The following is a 12,215-nucleotide window of genomic DNA, read 5'->3' on the forward strand; positions in this document are numbered from 1 at the left end:
GGGGGGGCCCCCCGGGGGGGGGGGGGCAGAGAGGGGGAGACAAAACCCGCCCGGGCGGGCCCGGGGGGGGGGGGGGGGGGCCTGGGGGGGGGGGGGGGGGGGGGGGGGGGGGGGGCAGAACAGGCAGTGCTTCTGTGTGCTCACATACAGAGCCCCCACCTATGTCAGTCAGTCAACGGAACCCCAGAGAGCTACAGTTTATAGGACACACCATCTGGGGCACTGACGGGGAGGCACGAGGGGCAGCACTAAAGGGAGAACGAAGAGAAGGACGGCTTCCACACTGTCTTTCCAGACCTTCCACAACACTGCCCGCCCGCTGCAACCAGAGATGGGAGCCACAACCCCCTGCTGTCTGCACGGGAAGCCAGTGAGTACCGGAAGGCGAAGAAGGTGCCCGGGCTGGGGAGGGTCGGTCCTGCGGCACCAGGTTTCCCGGACACGCCCCTGTCGCTCTGGACCCACGCTGGCACCAAACTCATGCAGCTCGCTCTGATTCTAGCCAGGACACAACTTGTTGGTTCAAGAACAGAAAAACTGGGTCTCTGTGAGACAACAAGGCAGCCATTCCCAACCCAGGAATCAAAACCAAATCCTCTCTTTGGATAAAGTTTGTAGGAATTCCTTTCTTTTTTTACTTTTTAATAATATCATCAAGAAAATAAGAATTTTGTAATAAAAATTATTCCTACTGATATAAATTCTTTAATGTCCTTTTAGGCCTGTTTCCCGTGCCCTAGAGGTAGCGTCGGGGAGCGGTAAGAAAGCCATGACTTCAGCAACAGCAAAGATAATTGATGAGAAACGATTTTAAAAATTATCTATACGTGTCAAAGTACAGTTATTAGTTTTGTCAGAAAATAATCTTATTGTTGAAAATTCTTGTCACTCTTGGGGCGCCTGGGTGGCTCAGTTGGTTGAGTGTCTGACTCTTGATCTCAGCTCAGGTCTTGATCTTAAGGTCATGAGTTCAAGCAGTGCACTGGGCTCCATGCTGGGCATAGAGCCTTAGGCCACTCTTCCATTATTTCAATAATTTGCTCACTTTCTTTTCCTCTTCCATGAGTCAAGATAAGACCCTGGATGATAAGCCAATCTCCTCTGTAATGTAATGGGGACATATGACTGTCTCACAAGATCCACTCTTGTGCCGGGAATGGCCAGCAATCCCTGTACCGATGGATGAAAGATGACTCCGAACTTTGCTGTGAAAGAGAGGAGAAGGCAAGGGGGTCAACGCTCAGAGACGAAGACCCTTTGCTCTTCTTTGCTCCTGTAAGAATTATTTTTAACATGCAAAAAAGGGGGGGGGCACCTCGGTGACTCACTTAAGTATCTGCCTTCAGCTCAGGTCATGATCTCAGGGTCCTGGAATCAAGTCCCACATCGGGCTCCTTGCTCGGCGGGCAGCCTGCTTCCCCCTCTGCCTGCCGCTCCCCCTGCTCGTGCTCACTCTCCCCCCCCACATCAAATAAATAACAAAATCTTAAAAAATAATAAATAAAATGCAAAAAAAAATATCAGCAAAATAAAATGTACGTTCACTGCAGGAAAATTAGGAAAGAGAGTACTGGGGGGACGAGGACAATGAGACCCAAATCCACCACTTCCTGACAACCACTAGTCATCACCGATTTCCTGCTGGCCTTTTCCTCTGCATGCCTACAACCTCAAATGTTTTCAAATTCATTATCCCTTTGAAAACTGCTGCTGTCACACAACACTCCAGGACAAGAGTATCTGCGAACATCAGGGTTCACCAGAGACAGAACCAGCAGCACACCCGCACACACGTTCAGAGAGTTACATCAGGAACGGGCTCACGTAGCCGTGGTGGCTGGCTGAGCCACTCTAAAACCCACAGGGCAGGCCAGAAAGGGGGTGAAGCTGCCGTCCATGGTGTGGATTTCTTCTGCTTCAGGGAAGCCCTGGCTCTGCTTTCAGTGCCCTTCAACTGACGGTCAAGACCCACTCAGGTCACCTAAGATGATGACCCTTACCTGAAGCCACCTGGTCGTGGACGCTGAGCACCTCCACCAAACACCCTCACAGCAACACCCAGGGATGGGGCCCGGCCAGGCTGCCACAGAAAATGGGCCGTCACAATCCCCACATCAGTCAGCCTTTTTAAAACAGTTTATAAATGTCCATAACCATTCCCCAAATGAAAATGCAGCACTTTCTTCCAAAATTTTGCTGAAACGACTAATGCTGAAATAAATAAAACTAAAGTGATTAACTGTATGCTCAGTCTTCACTCTGATATCTAAATATTTTATGCAAAGACCCCTAGAACAGGGCAGCTACACAGAGAAAGAACTCAGAAAACTGCACAGGGTCTCTGGGTCTTTGCAGTCACCTGTCCCCATGTGAGTGTGACGCAACGGGGAGGGCAGACACTCCTGGGAACTAGCCCGCATGACCCCAAAGCTAACAAAGGGGTGGAAGGTATTCCTGTTTCAAGCAGCAACAACAGAACATTCTGGAGAACCCAACAGGGCCATGTTCTAGAACAAGGAGAACTAGCCGTAGAATCAAAGTTGCTATGGACACACCCCCACAAGTTTAAAAACAAGCTTCTGAAAGATCATATTGATCTGCAAATAACTACCTTTGAGAACAAAACTCAACACTCTTTAAAGGAAGAAAACAAAACCCAGAGATGCAGCTACATAACGTCCACAATAGCAGGCATCCAATAAAAAATTACCAGATATGGGGCGCCTGGGTCGCTCAGTGGGGTTAAGTATCTGACTCTTGATTTCGGTTCAGGTTGCGATCTTGGGGTCCTGAGATCAAGCCCGGAGTCAGGCTCCTCGCTCAACACAGAGTCTGCTTGAGATTCTCTCTCTCCCTCTCCCCCTACTTGCACACGCACGCACTGGCTCACTCTCAGTTAAATAAAATCTTTAAAAAAAAAAAATTACCAGATATGTAAAGAACGAAAACGTGACCCAAAATCAGGAGAAAGCAGCCAACAAAACAAAACGTTACAGAAATGATGGAATTAGCAGATCAAGACTTTAAACAGCTATTGCAAACATATTAAACAACTTCAAGAGAAACGACGAAGGTAGAGATCAAAGCCATAGAAGAGAATCAACAGGAAATGCAGAGCCGAAAAATCCATTATATGAAATAAAATCATACTGAGGAGTTTAACTGAGAATTAGACACTAAAGGAGAAAAGACAATAAAGGCGACGACAGGGCAATAGAAACTGCTCCAAAGGAGGAAGAGCGTCTCAAAAAGGGGTACACACGACAGGGCAGAACAAAGCCCAGAAACCCCAGCGGTGCAAACTTGGAGAACACCACCCCGAAGCAGGTGGTAACCAGATCACTGAGACTAATCATAAGTATCTTACAAGCACCCAGGGGACCCATAAAGGGGAACAAAGAACACTCACTTCTTATCAGAAGACAACAGAATTCTTTAAAGTGTTGACAAAGAAGTGTCAGCCTGGAATTCTACAGACAGCAAACACATTCTCAGAAATGAGGATCAAATAAAGACTTTCAGACAACAGAAAGCGGAAAGGATGCCTCAGCAGGAGACCTGCACTACACTACGGGAAATGTTGGGAAAAGTTCTTTGGTCTGAAAGAAACTATCGGATCTCTGCCCTCTGCCCAAGAACCCGTCCACATCCAGGTCCCGGACCCCACTTTGCCCCTTCTTGACCCGAGTTCCATATCCACTCCCTGCTCTTCTGCACCAGCCCATTCGTGCACCCGACACTGCGGTCTCTGAACCCCACGGTTCAGCCTGGCCTTTCGCCTCTGCACTTTTGCCCCCCATCAGCTTCACAAAATGTATCCCCCCCGCCAACTCTGCGTTTTACGTCACTGCAGACTGTTGGCTTTGCTTCGCTATCCAGGAACCACAGAGACACAGGAAGAGGTCAGAGAGATGCATGGAGAAGGAAGAACCGCAGGGAAGTTAGGACAGAGGAGGGACGACGGCGGGAGCAGTCCTATCCAAGAGGGAAGACGGCGGACTGTGCTAGAACGGAGCAGGCCGGAGCATCAGGCTGCCTTTCAGAGCCCGCCACGGCTCCCACACGGGAGCGAGCAGCCTGTGCACCCACGTGGAGCGGTGAAGGACCGGCAACCAGGGTGTCGCGCCAGCCACGCGGCCTCGGCCTCGGCCCCGGTGACAGCGGCAGCAGCCTGAGGCAGGTGCCGGCCCTCTCACCTCCACCTTACAAAGGAGAACACCGAGCCTCAGGTAACACTGCGTGCCAGGTAATCCATTCACTAAGTGGCAGTCTCCAAGGGGACTCTGGGCCCACGGTCACCCCTGCCACCGACAGGACCAGGGGCCCACACCCCAGGAGTGCTCCGAAGAGAAAGGACAGAGCCGAGACCCCAAGCCACTGCTGCCACACAGGCGGGCAGGTCTCAGGGAAGGCCGCTCTAACTGCGGCTCTGAGCTGGCCGTACGACAGGCAGCTTACTACCTAGCCTTCGAGGGAGGAAAAGACAGCAGCCAACTGACCTCCCGTCCCGTGTAACCAAAGCCCCGCAACGCAGTTTACAAACATAAATGCGGACGCAGTCGGCGTGGCACCGTGGGAGAACCACTATGGACCAAGCCAACCACCAGCTGCCAAGCAAGAAAGGAGCCGCAAAGTAGAAATCCTTACTTGGGAAGAGCTGGGGGTTCCTTCGGCAGTTCGGGGGCACCCGCCTGAGCCCCCGGAGGCTCTGCCTCCCCCGAGCTGGGGGCCGCCGCCGGCCCGGCACCCCGTGGGCCCGGTGGTCCCTGAGGCCCGCCCGAGTCTGCGCCGAGGCCGACCTCCACCTCCTGTCCCGGGGCGGGGACTGGCTCTTGCTCAACAGCGGCCGCCACGGCCTCCTCTGCCTCCTTCCTCCTGGCCTTCTCCTCCAGCTCCTTCCTCCTCTTCTCGTCGTCCTGACGGGCCATGTGGTCGAAGGCCGTGAATACCTAAAATCAAACAGCAATCCGACAATGAGTTCACCTGCCCAGTACTAGACCACACATGCCGCAGGAAGGTAGTAAACTCTGGTTCAGAAGAGGATGACAAAACAGGAGACCACAACACGTTCACACAACGCGAACACACTGCAACTTCACCCGAAGCTGCTCCAAAGCAATCTTTAACAGGCGTTCCAGCATCAGCAGAACTGAAACCCTGTTGGCCATGACACCTACACGCCCATGAGCCCAACTCCGGGGACCAAAGGATGCGTCACTATGTGGTCTCTCTGTCCTCCTTTTATTCACAGCGCCCAGTAAGACTCGTTTGCCATGGAAAGAACACACCGTCCTGGTACCAAGAGCTGTAAAGGTGCCAACAACTTAGGCTCAAGAAGAGAAGATGAGAATCGAGTTGAAACCACAAAGCATAAGCCGGAGAACCAGGCTGCTGCTGTCTCCCCACACTGCACAGATGCAGGGGACGTGTGGCTCTCAGAAACCTGGCAAGGGGGTGCGCCTGGGGGGCCCCGTCAGTTAAGCGTCTGCCTTCGGCTCAGGTCATGATCCTGGTGTCCTGGGATCGAGGCCCGCATCCGGCTCCCTGCTCAGCAGGGAGTCTGCTTCTGCCTCTGCCCCTGCTAATGCGCTCTCTCTCTCTGACAAATAAATATGTAATCTTTAAAAAAAGAAAGAGAACTTGGCAATCAATTCCACAAACAACCTACAACGTGCCTACAACAGGCAAGGAACACAAAAAATCCAAACGACAGCTCCCACCCTCTAAGAACTCGACTGTGGTGTGAGGACCAGCCCTTACCCTTTCCTGGGACACAGTGACATCCATACAAGCGCTGGGACTCTCCACTCACAAAGGACACCGGAAACACGGCGTTTTGTGTGCACCTTTCACGGGCACAGACCCACTCGCGGCAGTGCCAACAGGAGGGGCGTGAGGAGCAGCTGTGGTCCCTCACGATAAGCGTACAGATGCACACTCCAGTCCCGGAAATCTACGAAAGTTCCTTGGGAGGAAGGGGCTCTGCAGCAGACCCTGAAGAAAGGCGCACGTTCCCCAGGAGACTACCGGAGGAAATGCCACAGCTCTGAGAGGTGGGGCCATCTACGGTAGCTGGAGGCAGGACGGCTGGGAGAGTCTCCTTGGGGGGCTGGGAGGGACAACCTTGCTCCCTGCTATGTCCCCAAAGGAGTTGAAAACACATCCATACAGAAACCTGCACACGAGTGTTACAGCAGCGTCATTCATAAATGCCACAACTCGGAAGCAACCAAGGTGTCTGTCGGTGGGTGAACGGTCCATCCAGACGGGAATATTTATCACTCTGTGCTAAAATGAAATGAGCTATCACACCGTGAAAAGACCTGGAGGAAACTGAAATCACGTTACTAAGTCAAAGAAGCCAATCAAAAAAGTCTATACATATTCTGCATGATTCCAATTCTAGGACATTCTGGAAAAGGTAAAACAATGGAGACGGTAAAGATCCATGGTGGCCAGGATGGGGTGGGAGGAAGGAACGAGTAAGTGGAGCACAGGAGATTTTTCCAGCAGTGGAACATACTCTGTGTGGTGGATACCTGTCATTATATGTTTGTCCAAACCGCAGAAAATGGGCATCACTAAGAGAGAACACTAAAGCCAACCAGGGCTTGGGTGTTCCAGGGTGGAAGGCGCACGGGTTCATGGACTGCAGCAAAGGCCCCCTCTGGTGGAGACAGAAGGTGCTCGGGAACTCAGTACCAGCCCCTCCGTTGTGCCCTGAACCCAAAACTGCTCTAAAAAAATGGTGACAGGTGGGTAGGAGCCCTGTTCCAAGAGGCTAGAATGCACACGTCTATCAAATAGTCCCGTTCCCCGCACAGAGCAGGAAGACAAAACAGAAAGTCACTAACTACTGAACTACGCCAAATGCTTTTACGTTCTCTCAAAACCTTCAGGAAGATGCTGTGAGCAAGGCAGCACTGATGTTTCAAAGATGAGGAAAAACTAAGCTCATCCAAGTGGCACTAGACAGAAAGGCCACACACGCAGAGGAAGACCCATGTGATGCTAAGGCGGAAACCAGGCATCGATCCCAGACCCATTTCTACTCCCTCCGGGAACCTGAGCCCCGGACATGACACCTGCCAGCCCCGTGTTTATAGCACTGGACTTCACCCTCAGAGGCACTCATCCTGACGGCCCAGCCCTTCATCCTAACCCTGTCCCCTCAGCCCTGGGACCTCCCTGGACGCAGGGCCCGATGCTCCCGATGCTCCACGGCATCTGCCGACTCTGCCCCCTCCACCCTCCTCTAACCTGTCGCCTGCTTCGCCGCTCCCGTGGCTCCACGCTCTAGAACCACAGCTCTGTGGGGCTGGCAGAGAGGTCTGTGACCTCCCGTCAACCTTCTCTGCTGACACAGAGGACTCTCCCAGCAGGTTCAGTGAGGCCCACATGGAGCCGTCCTTCCTGATTCTTGGGCAACAGGCCTCAGTAAGCAGGCTTCTCAAACTGGACCCAGGACGAGCACAGGGTATCAAGCAGAGAACAACAGCTCCCCGGGACTCGCCCGCAGCTGCCCAACAAAACGCCCGGGGCACGTCTGCTCTCTTAAAGGTCCTCAGGCACCGCAGACTGTTAGAACCAACTCGAGGCAACGCTGGAAAGCGGCCCCTGGGTTTCTGCGGACCCTTCTGCCCTGCCCACTGCCTTCATCCCCAACCGCGCATGCAGCCCCCTGCTTCTCCCATCCCTCCACTGAGATCATCCCCCTAGGTGCTGCCCTCCACGGTCAGCTCTTCTTTCCCTCAAACCACTCTGGTTCCTCATCTCCCGCAACACCCTGTCCCATGGTTCCAAAAGCCCGCGAGCAGGGACTTCCGTCGGCTTTTCTAACTTGTCTAAAACTAAACTTCTCCCCCTCAACTCAGGGCACAGCTCAGTGACCACATTATCATCATTCCAGTCACCCAGGTTTGAAGCCACAGATCATCTCCGACTCATCCCTTCACTAAACTGGTCCCCAAGTCTGAGACATAACAGCCATTTCATACACCGTGACCAGATCATCTGCAAAACAAGGGCAAAGGCCAACCTTTCAGGTTCGTGGGATTAAATAAAGTAACACCTGAGGTGGAAACTAGTACATCCTAGGTGCTCAGTAAACCTTCTTTCTGCTTCTCCACATCCTTCCTGCAAGCTACTGATGTTCTCCCACCCTGCTATGGACCAAATAACAGAGCGGAAAGATCTGGAACCCTACAGATGAGGTTCTGCGTTCCAGCCCCATGAGGAGTTTGGTGAAATCACCTAACCCTGCTGAAAAGGCACCTCATCTGCAACATAAGGCCGGACCGTATCGATTTCAGGGGGACCTACTTCCCTAAGGGCCTCTGGGAAGCCGTCCGACAGCCTTCGGACCACTGAAGCCCCGGAACGGAGCCTATCACCTCTGGTGGTCCCTCCGACACCCCGAGCGTCTGCGTCTCCACCCAAGCAGAGGAACGCGACACCCGACCAGCCCGCCGCTTGCAGCAACACTTCAGGAGACGCCATCGGCCGGCGCCCAACAAACTATATGTAAAGTACTACGGAGCCACGGGAGGTGCCACCAGCAGTTCCACCTTCTCAGGTTCCCACCACCAGGCTCAACCCCACCTGCCCTGCAAGACGTTCCTCTGACTTCCAAACCACCGCCTCTACCCCGCTCCCTGGCCGGCCCTGCACGTGCTGTCACCGCGTCGGGACCACGCGCGGCCAGCACGTCCCGAGAAGAGACTCGTCCCGGGCCGGGCTCATCGCCGGCGCTCGGCCGACGCGTGCGGCCGCTGACGACGCACGCACGGTCGGCAAACAGCTGCTCGCTCCCCCGTCCCCAGCGCGCACGCAGCGCGCCCCGCGGGGACGGCTGGGACCGGCACTCGCACCCACGGCCGGACCCCTGCCCTCCCTGCCCCCGCGGGCTCCCGCCCACACCCGAGCGCCGGCCGCTCCCGCTCCCGCAGGCCAGGAAGTCCAGCGGCGTCCCGGCGAGCTCGCGGGCGCGGCCGCGGGAGGCGGGGCCGGGGGAGCGTCGGAGCGGAAACTGAGGCCGGGAGCGGAGGGCTCCCCGCGCCCTGCACCCCGAGCCCGCGGCCGCCCGCCCGCCCGCCCGCCGCGCGTTACCTGCAGCACCAGGGCCTGCGCCGCCCCGGGCGGGAAGCCCATGCGGTCGGACGGGTGGCGCAGCAGGCGGTAGAAGTCGGTCTTGCGGTAGAGGAAGCCGAAGAGCACGCGCAGGAAGTCCTGGACGTTGCCCACGTGCTGCAGGATGCCCAGCAGGGCCTGGTCGTACAGCTCGGCCGCCCCGGGCTCCATGGCGTCGCCGGCCGCAGAGACGCTGCTCACTGCGGGCGCTGCCCGGACGCCGGCCCCCGGCCACTTCCGGCTCGCTGCGGTAACGGCTCCGCCGCCAGCGCAACTTCCGGTCCGCGCCCGCCCGGCCGCCGCTTGTCGGGCCCGGCCGGGTGGCACCGGGGCGCCCGTACCGCGAGCCCCGCCCCCGCCGCCCGGCCGGCTTTCCCGGGCAGCCTCGCGGAGAACCACACGCGAGCCCCTAAGTGGCTCCTAGGCGCGAGAAGGCCCGGGACGGCGGGACCGAGAGCGCCCAGCGGCCATGTCGCAAACGGGCGGAAGGGGTGTGGCTTGGGCCGCGTCACGTGATCCCGGTGTTGTCACGTGGTGGGCGGGGCGCCGCCCCTTTCTGGGTAGAGAGTCGGTCTGGGGGGCCGGGGTCCCCGCAGCGGGCGGGTGGGGCGGGGAGGGTGCGGGCGGTGTGTGTCCGGTTAACGGCGCCGGGAGTGAATGCACGGTGACGAGCGGGCACGAATACTCAGTGGAAAGAGCTCGTTGCAGAGTGGAGACTGTGCCGTGCCATCGTCGTGAGATACACATATGTACGCGTGGGTTGCGTGCTCTCGCGTGTGCATCGTCTGCGTGCATAACGCTCGGCACACGTAATGTCCTCGGTGTCCGCCCAAGCACGATCCTCAACAAGCCCCAAACATAACGCCCATTCAGACACGGAGTGAACACATGCCAAAGATGCCGTTCGACGAGACTGAATTAATGAAGGAAGCAGTGATAGGGTAGGACTGGTTCCAAGAGCATTTGGAGGAACTGGGTATTTATAAACACTTGGAGAAACAGTAAGATTGTTAGGTTGGGTACAAAGTTGGCTGGTGTCCTACAAAATGGTAAAACCGTAGGTTAACTTCTCTAGTGGATAGAAATGCTTTGCATCTCGACTGGACTAATATCTACCAATGAACATGTATCTTCACAGTCTAGGGGCTCTAATTAATTGTAAATAAAGTCAGAACCAGATGAATCGCCCTAGGGCAGTGGTTCTGAAACTTCTTGGAGTCATTTTCACTTTAACATTTATTGAAGACTCCAAAGACCTTTCATGTGGGTCATTCTTATAGTTACCATATCAGATATTAAAACTGACAAAATGTTTAAATATTTATTCATTTTTAAATAACCATGAAAAGCACATCACATGTTAACATTTTTATGAAGGAATAATGTTCTTCAAAGCAATTAAGATTACTGAGAAGAGGGCGCCTGGGTGGCTCAGTTGGTTAAGCGACTGCCTTCGGCTCAGGTCATGATCCTGGAGTCCCGGGATTGAGTCCCGCATCGGGCTCCCTGCTCGGCAGGGAGTCTGCTTCTCCCTCTGACCCTCCTCCCTTTCATGCTCTCTGTCTCTCATTCTCTCTGTCTCAAATAAATAAATAAAATCTTTAAAAAAAAAAAAAGATTACTGAGAAGAGTAGCATAGTTTTACATTTTTGCAAATCCCTTTACTGTTGGGCTTCATTGAAGATAGCAAGATTCTCACATCTTTTGCGTTCACTGCATTGCAGTATGTTGTTTTGATGGAAATACATGAAGAAACCCTGTCTTACACAGATTGTAGTTGGAAATGAGAGGAGTATTTTCATTGTCTTTTCAAATAAAAGCATTATTTTTTGAAACCAAAGTTGAACAGGTGGTAGTGTCTTAACAGCTGTAATATGGAACCTGAAACATCAATCAGTGTTTCCTAATTGTCACATTAATACCCCTTGGTCTGTCCTGAACCTTGAATGGATCTTCCACAGGCATGATTTCGTAACACCAGACTGGAATGCAGAATGTAGCAAAACAAATCGCATCACAAATGTGTGAAGCAGCCTCACTGAATGGGCTGGGAGAAAAAAGGCTGACCTAAGTACGTCTGGAAATGAACGGAGTCTAAGACTAAAGGCAAAAGGAGCTAAAAAGAGATGCTTCATCCTAAAGTTGTTTCCCGTGGGGGTGTGGGCTATCATCTGTGAAGATACTACCCACATATAAGGGAGGTGAGCGATCAAGCAAGTTGCGCGGGTGGTGGAATGAGGCTTCTCAATACTGGCATGGGAGCTTACTTACAGAGAAGCCGGGGAGGAGTCCAGAATGATTCGTGTGGCGATGAATTAGAGCTGGAAGCATCAGCATGAACCTAAGTTAAGCCTCCTCTGGCTACAGATGGCTACATGTAGAGATATTTATAGAAATGGGCACATACGTGTGTCAGTTTACACACATATATTTGGTTGCTCTCCCGGCTGAGAGAGCCCAAGAGCAGCAATGCCCCAGCAGCAAAGTGCACACGGAGTGCAGATCCTGGGTTCGAATCCCATCTCCAACTGAAGGGCCTTGACTTCTTGGAGAAATGGCTGATTCTCGGACTGGGGCAGAAAATACACAAGCTGAACCTGCACCAACTTGCTAGTAGCGCCAGGGAGCAAGGAAAAAAGAAAGAACCTTCCATGATGGGCGTATGACAAAGGGACATAGGAGCCAACAGAGAGAGCTCCCAATGGCCCAAGCTGGAACGATCTGAGCAACACAGTGAAGTGGTATCATATTAGAGCCCAGACTACAAAAGGAATGTCCGTGGGTCCATACAGTATATATCACACTGAATGAATGAACATACGGAGGGAAATAGACTATTTTCCTGTGGAGAAGAATTCCGAGTAATTTATGTAAGTACTCTGCCCTCCAGGACGTGGAGCACAACTCCCCACTCCCTAAGTGTAGGCCACACATGGTGACTTCCCTCCAAATAGCACCACGTGAACAGCACGGAAGGCGGGAGCGTAACTACCGAGGAGACACCTGACAGACATGAACTCGGCCAGGCGACAGGAGTCCATGCTGGCAGTGGGAAATCGGGGATAGCCTGCACCCTTTACATGATC

The 12,215-nt window shown here is 53.8% G+C and overlaps 1 protein-coding gene across 1 annotated transcript in view; it reads right to left on the bottom strand.

Annotated features, from left to right (window-relative positions):
* NUDCD3 (NudC domain containing 3) overlaps positions 1 to 9,601 on the bottom strand; it is a 59,242-nt gene extending 49,641 nt beyond the window's left edge. Inside the window, exons 1-2 of the mRNA XM_021703704.2 lie at positions 9,109 to 9,601; positions 4,648 to 4,949 (exon numbers count right to left, since the gene is read on the bottom strand). Of these exons, the coding sequence (XP_021559379.1) occupies positions 4,648 to 4,949; positions 9,109 to 9,300 (494 nt within the window). The 5' untranslated portion in view covers positions 9,301 to 9,601. The remainder of the gene's footprint in view (positions 1 to 4,647; positions 4,950 to 9,108) is intronic.
* Positions 9,602 to 12,215: the final 2,614 nt, after the last annotated feature.

Source organism: Neomonachus schauinslandi, chromosome 12, assembly GCF_002201575.2.
Source record: "Neomonachus schauinslandi chromosome 12, ASM220157v2, whole genome shotgun sequence".
NCBI lineage: Eukaryota > Metazoa > Chordata > Mammalia > Carnivora > Phocidae > Neomonachus > Neomonachus schauinslandi.